The sequence below is a fragment of the Pollachius pollachius genome (genome assembly GCF_949987615.1).
Source record: "Pollachius pollachius genome assembly, chromosome: 13".
NCBI classification, from domain to species: domain Eukaryota; kingdom Metazoa; phylum Chordata; class Actinopteri; order Gadiformes; family Gadidae; genus Pollachius; species Pollachius pollachius.
In genome coordinates this window covers 15,976,954-15,994,298 of record NC_136946.1, presented here as the reverse complement: position 1 = coordinate 15,994,298, position 17,345 = coordinate 15,976,954, and the positions used below count along the sequence as shown (strand labels likewise).

The 17,345-nt window shown below is 42.4% G+C and overlaps 2 protein-coding genes across 2 annotated transcripts in view; one reads left to right on the top strand and one right to left on the bottom strand.

The window, feature by feature from the left end:
- Nucleotides 1-651: 651 nt before the first annotated feature.
- Nucleotides 652-5,315, bottom strand: ssr2 (signal sequence receptor, beta). The gene is made up of 6 exons (XM_079749121.1): nucleotides 5,248-5,315; nucleotides 4,561-4,718; nucleotides 2,874-2,972; nucleotides 2,361-2,469; nucleotides 888-965; nucleotides 652-791 (listed from the first exon to the last, which is right to left on the bottom strand). The coding sequence occupies exons 2-6, from the start codon at nucleotides 4,716-4,718 to the stop codon at nucleotides 681-683; spliced, it is 555 nt and encodes a 184-aa protein (XP_079605247.1). The 5' UTR covers nucleotides 5,248-5,315; the 3' UTR covers nucleotides 652-680.
- Nucleotides 5,316-8,184: 2,869 nt separating this feature from the next.
- Nucleotides 8,185-17,345, top strand: part of LOC307084888 (immunoglobulin superfamily DCC subclass member 3) — a gene marked incomplete at both ends in the record, with an annotated part of 29,217 nt that continues 20,056 nt past the window's right edge. The window contains 6 exons of the mRNA XM_079749394.1: nucleotides 8,185-8,215; nucleotides 13,932-14,237; nucleotides 14,721-14,865; nucleotides 15,403-15,533; nucleotides 16,058-16,195; nucleotides 16,734-16,892. Of these exons, the coding sequence (XP_079605520.1) occupies nucleotides 8,185-8,215; nucleotides 13,932-14,237; nucleotides 14,721-14,865; nucleotides 15,403-15,533; nucleotides 16,058-16,195; nucleotides 16,734-16,892 (910 nt within the window). The remainder of the gene's footprint in view (nucleotides 8,216-13,931; nucleotides 14,238-14,720; nucleotides 14,866-15,402; nucleotides 15,534-16,057; nucleotides 16,196-16,733; nucleotides 16,893-17,345) is intronic.

Below are 17,345 nucleotides of genomic sequence, written 5' to 3'. Positions count from 1 at the left end.
GCAAGAAAATAAACTAAAGACTACTACTTAGCCATTATATTAGGGTACGATGCATTTATTTTATGCCAAATCAAATGTAAGCCCACTTGACCGAATCTCCCTTTGACCTTATTAGTTCCATTGCAATCTAGAAACAAAAGTGGTTCTCTGTACCCATCACCAACTCACTGCCAATCGTTTGGTTCAAGAAACATACAAGTCGAATACCTTTTCTTCCAAAAAAACAACTTTAATTCTCTTGAGGTTTCATTTCACACAGAAAATCCTGTACAAGAAATAACCAGAGTTCAAAAAGTATACTAATGTCAATGTAGCGTTGAAATGTGAATTGCAAAGGTGAAGGCCAGCCCAATATCCTGATAGCTTCTGGATGTTGATGGGTTTCCGGGAGGTCACCACAATAACAGTTAGGAAAAGTGAACCATTTTCCTACTTGTGAAGATGTAAAACGTGCTTGTTCCGTGTGCTATTGTAAGCTCATACACAACTTCCCTATCATAAAGTCTAAAACCTGATGCTCTCTGAATGTTGAATCACTTTTTTGTTTAAACCCCAATATGGGTAAATTAGAAATGAAAAAAAAACAAACATTGAAGCCTTAAGATCTGTATCCCCAATCCCAACCCCATCCCAACCCCATCCCGACCCCTCCAGCCCCCATCCCCACCCCTGCAGCGCGCTCAGTTCTTCTTGGACTTGGGGGAGTCGTACTTCCTCTTGCTGGAGTACCAGAGGAGCAGGGGGATGCCGATGGAGGGAAGGGTCATCACGCCGAACGCAGCCCAGTCCATCTGGAGAGCAAACACCGGAATCAGACCATGAGCTGGATGATAGCAGGTGATGGAGCCGCCACACTGATGACCACGCGTTGACAATGCACCACTTACATAGTGAGGGGAGAAGCGCCTGTCAAACTCCCTCTGAGCCAGGATGCCCCCCTGTCCCGGGGCGCTGGTGTAGCCCACCTAAGAGGGAGGAGGACCAGGGGAGACGGGGTTAAAGACCAACCCCAAACATGAGGCCCAGCAGGGGCTCTGCTCAAACACTCTGTTCCAATTGCCCATTAAGTTTGTATGTGAGTGTGTCTTGTCACTAAGCAAGGCCAGGTTATGGAGACACAAAATACACCACACGTCACAATAAGGCGTTTTAAATGTCCACCTATTCTGAACATCAGTTTTGGAGAGGTGGACGTAACGTTGTTAATGTATGCATGATTTTGATATTTTTATTATACAGGTTTCATTTTTAGACTGTACTCAAATCAGTGAAAAATATAGACTTAACCCTTAGTTTTAAAAACGCTTTTCCTTCATAGGAAATCCCCAAATTCCGGTTTGTCTTTCTGCGACGGCATGTTGAAACTTGATTTTGTGCGCCTGTATAAAATGTATGTGAATACCGCAGTGACTGCAACAGCTATAATATGCAAGCGCTATATCCAAAATGTCAAAGGAATGGCTGAAGAAGGGAGTTTGTTCTGGCTACAGCCAAAGAGCATGCTGACCCCTGATCAGCTATTGATGATCTTTCCTATCAGTATACCAGATGTTCCCCCGACAGAAATAGAAAACAAGTGAATCTTGTTTTCTTTGCAGCCACGCATGGCAAAAAGCCTATTCTACTACCCACAAACTTTTCCGTCCTTCCAAAACGACAAAGCAAACACAGAAAACGTTGCTGTAAAATCAAACAGTAATGTCTCATTAATGTGCCGCTGATATTTTCTAATTAAAGCTCACCAGAACTTGGCAGTAGGGCTGTGCCGGTTTTGTAATTATTGCCTGACTGGTGGTGATCCACGGTCACAATCCCCTAACCGTCACCACTGCCATCGACCAAAAGATCTCCTCTCCTCAAAAGGAGCTCTCTGTTTACCCGTTGCCCTCACCGCTCCCGAACAGGAGGCGGAGGAGAGGCCTGCTTGTGTAGCATATTTGTGTAGCATATACTTTTGGTTATTCAGAGCTTGGGAAAAGCCAACTTGTTGCTTTAACTACATAGCAAATTTCTAATATCTAATATGAAAACGTTCTGTAATGTGAGCAGTGAACATATTGAACGGGAATGTCCACATTTGTTTCTGTCGGAACAGCTATATCAGGGAGATTACTAAAGTTCACCTGAACCGGCTCCAAAACAAGCATGAGGAACCACATTTGCTGAGAGCCAATCCTATTCAAGGTTGAGATACAATCCCCAGAACGCTGTCTGAACACATTATTGAGCGACCAGGTGGTTTCCCTAGACCCGGTGCGATACCCTGATGAGTAGAGGTTAGACAGTCTCCATCCAAATAGTCCTATAAAGAGGTGGGTCCGGTCCCACAGAATAACTCATCTCAAATACACTGAGCTTACCACAACTTGTCCTCCCTCCTGGGCCAGGTAGCTCACGGTTGCTGATGTGAAGTTGAAATATCCAGCCTTCAGGGGCCGCAGCACCACGGTGTGAGAGACATTGCTAGCTCTGGGATCCCAAGCGTTAAGGTCGCAACACTGTCAATGTGTAAAATGTGCCACATAACAAAATACTGCATTTTTATCACACACCCTTAATGGAATAATCATTAATTACCATATAAAACGTACTAGAACGTTGACTATTAGGCCCAGAAGTATAACTTTCAAGCATTACGGATAACCTGACAAGTGGCAATATAAAAGCGTAATTAATTTCACCTCTGGTTTCTATTTTTTTTGGTTCAGGTTACCGCTACAGAGCAGCAGTGGCAAACACTAGAAACATGAATGATATTCCACTAAAACAAGAGTGCTACGAATCCAGGCACAAGCCAACGCTGGCCAGCCGCCACCGTCTAATTAATCCTGTTAATATTGTAGGGACGTCCATTTGAGTAATTTCAAGGATACGGAGCAATCCGGTCCCATTTGACATTCAGCATCCCAGAGACGATCCCGAAGTCCTCAGGGGGGAAAGAGTCGTCGGAGAGCTCGACCTCCAGGGCAGCACTGGAGATACACAAGCACAGGACAGGTGAGACGTGTAGCCGGAGGACGGAGTTGGAACACAGCCGCCGTCTGATTGGTTCAAAGCAGGTCAAACGACACACATATCGGATCGCTAGACATGGGAGGGAGTGGTGTAAAGTGAGTGTGTGTTTAAAGGTTATCCCAAGGCGTTCGCCTTGGGATAACCTTTAAACACACACTCACTTTACACCCGCAGAGAAGAGCGGCGTGGTTGGGCTAGTGGATAGAATAATTATTCTGGGGGTGTAAACGATAACCCCTGGGGAGAAGGTTCTGGGTCGGCTCCCCAAATATCCCACGGCTGCACGTCGATGACCTGTATCTGTATTCACAAGTCACCTGGATTAAAGTAGGGCTGCAACCATCAGGTTGTTATAAGCCCCTAGCCATCACCGATTTCTTCTAATGGCGAAATATTTATTAATGTGGAATTTGGAGAATCATTGTGTGCAGATAATATAAGGGTTCGTAATTTGATCGATATATGTCGACTTTGTTCATTTGTTGAGCCAAAGGAGACGGCGTTGTTCCTCTAAAATAAAAGACCATGTAAACACAGAGCACTAAGGAGTTTAGTTTGGACTGCTAAATAGTGGCGCCACAGTTTTCTGACCGTGTCAGTAAATTAAGTCGTAAAAGCACGCTGAATAAATACATTTCTGTTTACTTAGGGAAAGAGGTCAAACAGATATCATTGACTGTATAGATAAGCCACCCCTGATTGAATCCAACAATTAATCAAATGTAATAGTTTTGCCTATGATAAAAATCTGCACAAAAGGAGAAAAGGACACTTAGGCCTTTCTCGGTCCTCTACCGGGAGGAAGTGTTTGTGGTGACCAAGCTGTGAACAACAAATAATGAGTTGGACCGTCCCACGTTCATTATCGTATGTGTTAATGGGCTTAATGGTTGAACTGATTTACAGTGCGTGTCTGGGCTGTTGATGACAACGGTGCGATGGCCAACATACATGTGTACATGGGAGATGCTGAAATTTGTACTTCTTGCCTCCTGTGATGTGGCGTAGGCATATTAACCAGACACACACGATGCTAATAGGGTATCACTTTAAAGTCTGCAGGTCTTGCATTAGGATTTTAGGTAAAAGGCTTTCAGTTTGATGACTCCAGCCCATGCAACTGTTAATCAACATAGTAGTATATTGGTTTCATTCGTCAAAGGTAGCATATTGGTTTCATTCATTGTTTATTGGGATTATAAACAACAGTAGAAAGCACTTTTATAAAGTCTTGATTTCAAGAAAGCCTTTGCGTCACTGTGTTGGCATTAAAGTACTTTGGCTGCAATCGTCTGGCTAAATTTCAAATTGATCAGCCGATCAAGTGCATTGGGCGTATATTGGCCAACGATTGGTTACACGTCAAGATTAATATATATATTTTGTCCAACAATAAACAAGCCTAATGGTTTAGCCTTGATTTGGGGGATTTTATTTTAGCAAAAATCGGAAAAACAAGTGAAACTCAACCATCAAATCTGTAACGCTGTTGGGACCACGCTAAACTAACGAGCTGGAAGACGGCCCATTTACCAACGTTGTTACCTTGTGCCAACGTTGAAGATGTTGTACTGCAGAGTCAGGTCTCTGCCCTCCACAGCGTAGCGGTTCAGCAGCGACTTGGACGCCAGGAGCCGGGCACCCTCCTCCCCGGTCCCGAGGCCGAGCACGGCCAGCAGGGCAAAGATGCACAGTGACTTCATCTGTAGTGGGACATATGGATGACACGTTTTGTAAACGACGGGATTCAATCGAATCACATTATAATCGACAAAGAAAAAGCATCTAAATTCTTGTTTCACGTTGTCTTACTCAAACCACACTCAACATTAATCATGTGGAAGGTTTTTCAATCTGAGTTGACCCGTGAACTCGGAGGAGTACGTGTACATACCGGTACGTACCAAGTCACTAAAGTCAACCAGTTGGTCTGAAGTTTTATTTTTAATCAAATGCAGCGTGACTTCCAAACTGAATACATCTTAAAGAAAAGCACGACTATTATGAGGATTGTTTTTGTTTCTTATCCATGTCACACTCAAGCTTGGTCACTACGCTTACGTGTACAAGACTGGCCTACACTGACCGCTCTCCTTCTAATCCAAAATAGATAATACACAACAACCTTCCACACATATTCCTGTTCGTTATTTCGACCCAATGCCAAACATTGCTAACATTTCAACCACAGACTAATACATTATATTCAAGCCCACTCTTAGATATACATACCGTTCACGAAGGCTCTTCCTTTCAGTCAAATCTGAGAAGAACTAAACCGGCGCATGCGTACAACGCTACATCCCCTGTCTAGGCTGACGTGGAAAACGCAGAACGTCTCCAAGGCCGAAACAGCGCCCCCAGTGCCCTGGAGACGGGGCCCTTACACCTCAATGACAATTTAGTCTTTGTCATTGCCACAATGTGAAGACCCTTGACTCACAGACATCCACCGGCAGACTTTTTGAAAATATCGATATATTGGATATTATAGTTGATAGTAGTTAATATAAGTGGCCCTACACAATTCAGTGAAGGAGCGGATTTTACAATGTTAAGGCATATTCATTGTATTGTTATTCAATGCATTTAACTTTGTAATGGCATGAATGTTTAGTTTGATGTTTTTACGTCTGCTATATGTTCCCATAGTTTTTTTTATTCAGATGGTTGACTAATTTTCTACAACAACAAATAGGCGATAGCCTACCCTGAAGAAATACCACAGAGTCAGGAATATCCTAGCACATGGCAATGAAGGGCCTTCCATTTTTGTTCAGAGGGATATCTCTATTATATTGTAATTTATTATTATTCAAGGGGATTCAGGATACAGTAGGCCTATTTGGCTTAGAAGGATACATATCCACAATGCGATGAGTGGATTGCAATGCTTCTCCATATTGGTCAAGGAAACCTGGAGAAAACAATGAGGAGTACTAGCCACGGTACTTCGATGCTGTGTGTTGTTTTGAGTGGACTATCTACATTTCATCATTCTGTTTGCCACAGCTGTCATTGGCTAGGGATCAAGATATTGGTTTTCAAGGCGAAAAACAGCGCCGCTAGTGGTTTGGAGATGTGGTCATTACGCCGATATTGTTTACTGCCGCTCAACCTTTCTCAAACTTGCATATGAAAGGAATAAATAAATGCATGAATGATATAACTCAAATTAGTAATATATTCATCTTAATTTGCAAAAGTTTGTATTGACCGGGTTATTTCTGTAGTCTTCTAATTTACATATAAATGGCTATATTTATCCAATTGATTTTGGGAAGAGAATTAATTTTGGAAGAGATCTTTCAGAAGTTTGGTAGGGAGAGGATCTAGCACACTGGTCGTGGGATTCAATGCCTGTGTTAGTTAGCCTGTGTTAGACAGTTCATCAAGGAAGATTATAGTGAACTGTAGGAAGGTTGTTTCAGAGGGTTCACTTGGTGCCCTGCTGCAGGATGTTCAAGATGTAGAGTAGAGGAAGCCAGGGGCGTAGGAATGAGTTTAACATTGGGGGGGACACATATCGGAAACCTGACAGATCCGTTAATGGTTTGAACAGAAATTAGTCATAAATTAAAAACACTGAAAAAATTCACAAATATATTTTATTCTACTAAAAATATACATTTGTAAATGTAAAGGAAAACACATTTTGAATGGCAGTAATGAACTGGTAAATATCAAATCTATTCTTTAATTGCACGCTCAATAATCCAGTTTTTTAGAATAAGAAGCGGTGACAAGACGCTGTGTTGCACTTTCAAAATAAAAAAATAAAAAATTCTGGTATAATTTTTAGGTGGGACATATGCACCTGTCTCCAATATTGGAGGGGACACGTCCCCTCTGTCCCCCCCGGTTCCTACGCCCTTGGAGGAAGCACACATTTCTTTCAAATTAATTTCATTTTGTTCTCCAATAATTCCATGAAGTTGCTGGCCGAGGGGGAGGAGCCCACTTTCTGATGTTATTCACCGTCAGACTTTTTACAATTGAAGATTTTTGTTTAAATGAATGACACTGGAGAAGTAGGTGTTTCAGCTGAGGATTGAAGCATTGATAGACTTGGCTTCACTGCAAGTGTCTTCAGTGAACCATGGCGCTGGTCTTTCCTGCTTCGGTTTTCAAGTATCAGAGAAGCAGCAGAGTCAATGGCACATGCAGATGATGGGGGGGGGATACCACTACCTGAAAAGTGAGCAGAAAGCGGTCAGTTATAGCTAAGACATGAGGTCAGACATTCAAACTGCACGGCTCAAGACTAGATCCAACATATTGCCACCATTGTGAGGTGCTGGGCGAGCTATTTGAAGCCAAGCGTGTCTGAAATGGACAGAAAGTAGAGAGAATTAGACAAGTTATTCACCCAAATGTTAAAATACCCAATAAGCAACTCAACAGAATAGGTTTCACATTGGCCCAGGGTATCTTTCTTATTTTCAATGATTAGATCCTGGACCAAGTGCGCTTTAGTTTACAGGGATCTGATATTTATGAATCCTATTTTGAGCTTTTCCGATTTTTTAATATCAGAGGGAGGTCGTTCACCACTCTGAGGAAGAGGAAGTTGACGAAATTGTAATGAGATTTTTGCAGATTTGCGTCTGCCTTTGCCTGCAGGCACCTCACCTCAAGACAGTATGGAGCAGCACCACATTGCTGTGTAGGTGTAGTATAAAGGTCCAGTCTGCAGTCACTGCTGTGACCAGTGTTAAAACATGGAGGCGCCTCTGGCTAACTACCTTAGCAAACCCACCCAGTATTCTAGACCCGGCATGTAGGGATTGAATTTGTTAAGGCTGGCAAAGACATCTATCTGTGTCTGCATGCTTCCCAGTGTGCGTGTGTGTGTGTGTGTATGTGTGTGTCTGTGTGTGTATTATGTCACTAATGAGCACATTTATATTTAATGTATTCTTACTTCAAAAACTGATAACTGTTCCTTCTTTTCTTGTGTCCTTTCCTAAAGAGCAGAGCATCTTAGGATGTGTATACCTCTTAATTTTTGTACCTCTCAATAACCATGAGATCAGTGGATTGCATGAGTGGTGTTATTGCAGATGGGATGGGGTATATTTTTTTTGTGGTGTTTTTGATCCATCTATATTGTGTGATCCTAGCCATTATTTGCAGATGAAATAGCGTGATTTGATATCATATGGAAGAATGGTATGGAAGAATGGCAATAGTGTGCATGGTGAGTGATTTCTTTAAAAGGAATTTGATTTGTTTTTATAAACAACATTCCTTCATCATACCACATTAAAATTACTAGAAAGTATGATGTCAAATATATTTTCTTTCTCATTTCACCAAGTAAACGGAGTCCCTGGTATGCTTTACTGAATCATTGGTCCTTCCATTGATGGGCAACAGTCAAAAATAAAATCTCTAAAGCTATCACTTTGTTGTATATTATATATGATATGGTGCTTTCAATCATTTTTGAAGGTTTACTGAGGGCATGGCACCAAGGTGAACAAGTGTGTGGAGAAACGACACATACTGTTAATGTGTTTTCCTCAGTGAATGTGCTGTGACCAGGTGTAAACATCTGATCACATGATCACGTGACCTCTCTGAAAAGAAGCATACTTTTCAATCCCCCATTTGATAATAATGAATGATAATGATAATGATAATAATGATAATAATAATGCGCTACTTCTTTTAACTACACTTGTCTTATTCGGATAATACAAATGAAACATTAAAATATGAATAGTTTGAGCTTCTTTAATCAAAATGTTAAATCATATTATTCCATTATATTAAATCAATAACATTTGACTCCAACAAAAAGGAAATATGAACATTCGAATAGATTTGAACTATAGAGTTCAGAGAGTTTGGAGAGTTTGAGTCATATAGGCTATAGCCTATAATGAAAGCCTTTAATGAAAGCCTGTCATCATCAAGAAGACACGATATACTGAGATGGGTCAGAAGATCCAAATGATCTCAAGTGTGCTGTTTTAAATATTTGTGTCCGCTATGCAATATTGTGACTGATAGGCCTATCTGACAAGGCAGATTTGGAGAGAAGCATTGCCAATACGTAGCAATCAGAGATTTAAATACGTTTCCTTTGCGAGTTCAATACACCAATCAGGCGTTGAAGCCACACCGCCCCTCCCCGCCTGGTTGTGGTTGGTTGATCGGAAGCGACCTGCTGCCAATGTCCGAGCGAACCGTCGGTGACCACACCCTCTCACTGACCGGGCGGATCGTTTTGGCGACAGGAGTGTGAACAGTTTACAAGCGCTCCCCAGGCGGTCATCATCCGTCGTGAGACATCGTACAACTAAATGGCGTCAAGATTGAAGGTTACCGGACTCGTGCAGGACACTATCACGAATAACTACGTTTAACTGAAGATCCAACATCGAGCATTGCCGAAGCAGAGGATTGTTAACAATTCAAACAAGAGGAATCTATAAATAATATATATTATTTATATAGCCTGTTTTCAATAACTTGCTGGACCTGGGGGACAAAGTTTCACACCTAAGACTTAAAGGATTTTTGGACGTCCGAAATGATACTAAGAATTGCACTTCTCTCCTTTGCCATATTCTGCTTGTGTAAGTATGATTTTAAGTAGTTTGAAATAATGTAATCTGTTGCCTAGAAATAACACTGAACATTCATCTTTGCGAAGTTGATTTATCAGAGGATAGGCCTGTTGGCAAAAGTGAACCGGCTACATTTTCATAATAACCTTATTATAGTATTGTCTATTTGTATAACTAGTCAACTTAAGAAGGTCTAGGTCTACACATTCATTGAACTGTCAGATTTGACTGAGAAAAATAGATTTTAATTAATTGTAATTTAACGTCTAAGCCAAATAGGCCTACTGTATCCTGAATCCCCTTGAATAATAATAAATGACAATATAATAGAGATATCCCTCTGAACAAAAATGGAAGGCCCTTCATTGCCATGTGCTAGGATATTCCTGACTCTGTGGTATTTCTTCAGGGTAATTTTAACTATAGGCATAAATGATTAGTTTGATGTATTAAGGTCTACTACATGTTTCACGAGGGTTTTTTATTCAGATGGTTGAATAGGCCCTATAACAACAAATAGACTATAGGCTTAATTTCTGATGGAAATAAAAGTTCAGGAGAATTCTGGATATAGGACTACTTTGCGTCAAAGCATGAATAGCTTAAGGAAATAAGAAGAGAAGGAGACATGAGAAACTTCTCCATATCGGTCAAGGAAACAGAGCAATCAGTTCATAGTTAAGGGCCTATAGGATGAACTTTTTAAGGGGAGCTTGTGGCTGAGATGTGACGTGTGTATTTGAGGGAACAATCTCAACCTCACCATTGTATTTGCCACAGCTGGCAGTGGATAGGGATCAAGCTATCAGGTCAATAGTGTCCGCAGTACCCCCTCTCTGTCTGTGACCTGACCCTCACACCCTCATCTCCATATTCCTTATTGCCAATAACCCCCCCCCCACACACACACACACACACACACACACCCCACCCCACTGTGACTGCACATTGAGACCCGGGCGGTGAACGTTAATGTTTGCTGCACCCGTCTTTTCAGTGACCTGACCCTCACACCCTGTGTGTGTGTGTGTGTGTGTGGAGGGTGTGGTGTGTGTGTGTGTGTGTGTGTGTGTGCGTGTGTTGTGTGGTGGGTGGGTGGATGTGGGGCTCCAGGGAGTGCATCCAGCCCCCCTTCTCTCAATGTGGCTTTTTCCATGTTCGTTGGTTTCCCCTCTCAGTGTCTCTCACACACGTCATACACAGAAACACACACAGAAACACACACGCATATACTTAAACACACACACACATACACAGAAACACACAAACAAACACACAAATATACATACACACAAACACACACAAACACACACACACAGAAACACACATACATACACACAAACATACAGAAACACACAAACAAACACGCACACATATACATACGCACAAACACACACAAACACACACACACACAGACACACACACACCAATAGTGACCCCGGGTGGCTTAATCCACAGTGGGAACAATACTTCAGCTGGACCTGTGTTCTCCACAGCATGGATAGCTCTATCGTATCCATATCGTAATCGGGTTCCCCACTGACATGTGGATTTAAGTGATACCATTACTTAAAGCCCCAACCACTGAAAGAGGGTATGGGTTCATGGTATGATATTGCCCTGTTATGTACCGGCCTTGACCAACTAAGCAAAATTAGTTGTAGGGGCCCGCATCACAGGTGCTGACAGAGGTACCAATAATGTAACACATGTCTTATTCTGGACTGTGGGGACCATAGGGTGTGCTTCTGTAGGCCAACACCATGTTGAACCAGCCCTGCTTAACCATTGGCTGGGGGAAAGAAGGCTGGATGGGGCTCATGGCTCCAAACATCACGCCCCTCATGAGTCACCTTTCCTTAAAAGATACAGGTTTATGTTACCAATATATGTTACCACTGAATTGAATTAACACCTCCCCAAGGTAAAACGCTGGGGGCAGGTGTGGGATTATATAACTGGAACAGAGTGACCAGCAATCGGCTAGCGATCCCTGCTTGCTGTATCTGTATTGGGGCGGGGAATCTCACTCAATACAACGCAGAAATATAAATAAAATATTAATAACATAGAGCAGATTTAAAAATGAAAATGGGAAGCGCTGAAGATTCATAATATTATAATACAGCCTCAAAGTGAATATATTTTTGCCATCTTTCTTATGCAAATTGAAATAAGAATGTTTGTTAGATTGTGTGCTGAAAACCCGCCAAACTGCAGCCACATGGGGAGTTCTTCCACCTCGCACAGGAAATAATTACATCTCTTGTGAAATTGGATGCCCTTTTTGCATACACACATACACACTTGCCCACATGTGAAACAGCCCAAAGAGCGGAAGACAAGAGAGCAGCTGGACACGCTGATGTTGAACCTTGGGAACTTCACCATCAAGGTCACTATCTACCCGCTCTAGTGTTACGGAGACACAGTCGCCGGTTCAGCGGATCAGAAGGGGGGAACCCCCATTCGCGTGGTCGTCACCCCTCAATATAATAGCAGGTCCAGCGTGTGTCACTAAGGTCAATGTCAACCGGGATTAACTAAGCATAGAGCCAGCCAGTGGCATGGGAAAGTCACCTCAGAGATAGGACTGAAAGAAGTGGAGCTAAGCGTATGCAAAGGAGAAGGCATATGGCGCTCTTCAGAGGGGGGGGTGCATTGTAGCGCGGCTGGGGGCAGGGTGCTGGGAAGCAGAGCACCAACACTATTGTCATCCTTCACTGCAGGCTCCATAGAGGGTGTCAGAATATGACCCCGTGCGTATGCAATCCTTTGGGTTGTTGAATATTCTGAAATCCAGCCAGATGTCAATTCGGTCCATGGTCAAGTCAAATCTAGTTGTGTTTTAACATTTGTTCACTTTCCCTTGGATGTGCCAAGAAACGTTAAAGTTTTTCCTTGTTGTCAGTAATGTCAGCGTACCAGATGGTAATCAACAGTCATAAGTACAAATAAGTAGATTCACACGAATAAGAGAGGATTCCTCTGACTCTCCTCTTCCAGGAAGACCTTACTACTGTTGGTGAATATAGAAAGCACTTTTAGAATATAAATAATTTCTTTAAATTTGTATTTCCGTTCAGAATCAAACAAACATTTCCATCAAATATATTTATGGAAGAAGTTTCCCAAGCATCACAATCTCACTTTTCAGAAGAGTAAACAAAATAAATTACAAATATAATTTTAGTTAACTATGTATTATAACAGTATTTGTGAAAATCAAGTCTATAGGGCACTTCATCGTTACAAAGTAAACCCAATTTCTCCAATGCGACGCAAAATTCTCAAATGAGGCTGCTATCTTCACCAACCATGTATTTAAAGTTGAGCTCTTCAGATGTAATTATCCTGTTGTATTATATTAACATATGCTGCATCTGCAGATACCAATTAAAGTCTTGGTTTTAGTAAACAATTTCATTTTCAAGCATTTCAATGCTGAGCAGTGTTCCATCTTTCTTAAATTGCATAGAAGTGTTTTTCCTCAACTGTCCAGTCCTTCTAGAACCCTTTTTATAAGGTGGACAATCTGGAGTCAAATGCACCATTTAAGAGTACAATATCTACCTCTAGTTGATATTCTTTTATAATAATTTAAGAGTACATTTCACCCATGGTTTGTAGAATTTGTGCGACTTTTTAAGTTATTATCAGCTCTGATTGCCTGCATTGGAATGGGATGTATTTCTTATTTAATTAATTATTTTTCCATTGAGAATTATCCGAATGGTTAAACCTGCATGTCATAGGTCTCATCTGTGGTGCGAAATAATAATCATAGTTATAATAAAGATATAAAAATAAATATATATATATTGGTCTAGGCATTATAATCATGTTAATGCATTCAATTGTTGGCTTAGACTAAAGCAAGGAATTCAAATCCATCTTTCTATTTCCTCCTCAGTTTTGTTACGTGCAGCGAGATAGTTGCCATGCAAGGACTATATCAGCCATTCCAAGGGTTACCTGATTTCAATGTCTCCTGGTTGGCTATAATCATTTCAACTTAATTGAGTTTTACCAACTGGATGGTGATCTTCTTTCCTGATAATTGACCATATTGTTCAAATGATGGCATCAATTAAGGTACACTGTACACTAATTAAAAGTAAGTTATTTGTACTTCCTTTTTAAGCTACTCTACCACCATCTGCTGAATTTGCTGAGAGATTACAAATGACACGGCATGGGCATAGCATGGTTTTCATAAAAAATATTCTAAATGATCCTGTTTTAGCTTTTTGCTAGCATCCAACGATACTTCCACCAAACCGTTCCACCTCCTCTCTTTCCAGTGTACTCAATCCCTTTGCTCTCTCTCTCTCTCAGGTGGATGCAGCGCCACGGAGCTCTCCTTCCTGCTGGAGCCCAGCGACGTCAACGCGGTCAGAGACAAGATGCTCCTGCTGGACTGTCAGGTCCAGGGCGAGGGCCCTATCCTGATCACGTGGCGGCGAAACGGGGCCCCGGTAGAAGCCAGCCAGCGGGTTCAAGTCCTGGCCAACGGAACGCTGCTCATCCAGAGCTTCCAGAAGAGACGGGAGCGGAGCGACGGGGACGTGGGCGAGTACGACTGCGCGGCCCGGAACCGCTACGGCATGCTGGTCAGCCGCAAGGCCCGGGTCCAGCTGGCCTGTAAGTGTGCCCGCATTATACACCAGACTCCATGTACTGAGGTGGTTACTGCAGTTTGAAATGTTCTGCTGCTCCTGGTTACTTTAACATGAACATATTTATAAGTTGTTGTTTTTTTATTAATATTGCGGAACCATACGATAAACACAGCAATATTTTTTGGCAATTAATTTCAAACTGAATGTAAGTTGTAAATTGATATGTAGGTTCTACAGGTTATAAAGCTATGCTCTATTCGATGTTTCTAAAGATGAAGAATGCAACTATGCAACTGGAAGCACGTAGTTTCATCTTTCTCTCAAACAGCATGTTCTGTATATATACTGAATGATGGTTCAGATTTACTCAGTTATACTGATTTTCCAGCACCGTCTTCACACTCATTAAGATTTGACCGCCTGATGCCCGAATTGGTTTTGGAATTGCTTTGAAATTAACTTGTTCTGAAAATGCTAACATATCGACTGCCAACATCTTTCTCAGCACTTCCCAAGTTCCACACCCACCCAGAGTCCATGGCAGTGGACGAGGGAGGGGTCGCCCGGTTCCAGTGTCAGATCCAGAGTATCCCAGAGGCCAACATCACCTGGGAGAGGAACCATATTCAGCTCAGCACTTCAGAGAAAAGGTAACATTTGTCTGCTCCAATGACAGCACTGATTGTCCTTCAAATGGCGTCTATCTTTAAATGTTCCTTGTATAAGCAATGTCTAGGCTCATATAACTCAATTATTGACACACGCACATGTGTATTTTCTTCGAAAACACACAGTTTATTCATAGAGGGACGCGTCAGTGGCTCAGTGTAGCAATGATTGTAGTGGGAGCGTTCATTACCAGTCAGAATCAGAATCAGAATCAGAATCAGAATTACTTTTATTACATATAATTGTACACGTTCACAAGAGAAAAATGATTAGGCTTGGTTCCTCAACAGCAATTAGCCATAACCATTAATCAACCATTAATCAACATTAGTTAACGCAGTAATACGCATTAACATTGGGGATATGGTTAGGAGTAGTTGGTTAGGGTGGGGGTTAACCCTTTAACGCTAACCCTATCATATAATGTATCAATGAATGTCGTAGCAAACACAAACACCGTTACGTGAACACCATTAGTAAAGGATGAAATGACGATGGATCCTATCGTTGGCTCCCAGGTACACTCTGCTGCCGATGGGGATTCTGCAGGTGACCGGGGTGACCAGGGAGGACGCCGGTGTCTATCGCTGTGTGGCCTCCAACATCGCCAACACGCGCTTCAGCCGCGAGGCTACGCTCAATGTCACCGGTAGGCAGACTTTGGGTTACCTGCTGAAATCCACGTCGGAAATGATCGTAACCGGATGTAATGTTGTGTGCCTACCAGGGTAAGCAGCGGGCCTTACACTGAACTTAAGGTGCACCCCGCCCTATGTGTGTGTTTGCTGATGGTTTATCTCTTTGTTTGTGATTGTGACTCATACGTTTGTATTACACCGTCATCTGCGCATCAGAAAAGTCCCCGGGTGTCGCTGAACTAGGCACACTCTGTGGACTACGCTCTGAGTCATCAATGCAAACTCATGAATGCAAGATAGATATCTTTAATGTACTTTGCGGCATTACAGTGCAGTACAATTCCAACCTAATTCCACAATGTTCCTAATTCCAAAAATACACAATGTTCTCAGATCAATTGTCGATGTTCATTAAAAGAAATACGCTGCATCCAGAATGTCAGCAGAAAGAGCCGTCCGGAGATTATGGTTTCAGTGTTCCAGGAGTGGAGACGATCAGAGCCCCTTTTATTCACACTTCTCTGTCTCTCCCTAGGTGGTGCATCCAGGATTTACAGGGAACCCTTCATCCTGTCTGGACCTCAGAATCTCACCATCACCGTCCACCAGACTGCTATCCTGGAGTGCATTGCTACTGGCAATCCCAGACCCATCGTCTCCTGGAGCCGGCTAGGTACAGGAGGACCCTTTGGTTTCTGCATTTCACACATAGAAGCTCCTGTTGGGGTAGTGGGAAAGTCATATTCTGCAACATTCTAATGTCATCGGTGAAATTAGATTTAGTTTATAATAGTTGCCACCAATGACTGAATGACTGACTGAAGTTGCCACCAATGAATGTTTTGTATCACTTCCTTAAGTCAATGGTCTGAGTATTTTGACTTCAAACATTTTCGCAAATGGTACCACCACCGTTTAAAATATATATTTATCAAAGAGGTCGTAGTCAATGAGCGGAAAAATGAGTGCCTTAAAATACGATTTTAAATGTTTGTAATAATAAAATTCAAAACGTAAAAAATAAAAAAGTTAAGTAAAGTCTGACCTTATTAAAGACACAGCTTCAAAGACAGGACACTGCAACACCGAGTGAACCGACAACGATTTGACAGGAGGATGTACTGTATAGTCTACGTGACGCGTTCTCTGTGCTCGTTCAAACAAACCAATTGATCTCCTGCGTTCCTCTCCCCCCCCCCCCCCCCCCCCAGACGGGCGCTCCATCGGCGTGGAGGGCATCCAGGTCCTGGGGACGGGGAACCTGATGATCTCAGACGTGTCCCTGCAGCACTCCGGGGTGTACGTGTGCGCCGCCAACCGGCCCGGCACCCGCATGAGGAGGACGGCGCTCGGCAGGCTGGTGGTACAAGGTAACGTAGAGCTGTGTGTCTAGAGAGGTAACGTAGAGCTGTTTCTAGAGAGGTAACGTAGAGCTGTGGGTCTAGAGAGGTAACGTAGAGCTGTTTCTAGAGAGGTAATGTAGAGCTGTGGGTCTAGAGAGGTAACGTAGAGCTGTTTCTAGAGAGGTAATGTAGAGCTGTGGGTCTAGAGAGGTAACAATTAGCTGTTTCTAGAGAGGTAACGTAGAGCTGTGTATCTAGAGAGGTAACATAGAGCTGTTTCTAGAGAGGTAACATAGAGCTGTGTATCTAGAGAGGTAACGTAGAGCTGTGTTTCTAGAGAGGTAACGTAGAGCTGTGTATCTAGAGAGGTAACGTAGAGCTGTGTATCTAGAGAGGTAACATAGAGCTGTGTGTCTAGAGAGGTAACTCAGACTGGTCTATCTAGAGAGGTCACTTAGACTGGTCTATCTAGAGAGGTCA

Bases quoted from the DNA above. Each gene is read 5' to 3' on its own strand.
- ssr2 (XM_079749121.1), bottom strand. From the start codon at position 4,718: ATGAAGTCACTGTGCATCTTTGCCCTGCTGGCCGTGCTCGGCCTCGGG. The intron at 2,470-2,873 runs GTATCCTTGAAA...TTGGGATCCCAG, and splicing joins AAATGGGACCGGATTGCTCC to AGCTAGCAATGTCTCTCACA. The intron at 966-2,360 runs GTAAGCTCAGTG...CCTCCCTCTTAG, and splicing joins AGGAGGGAGGACAAGTTGTG to GTGGGCTACACCAGCGCCCC.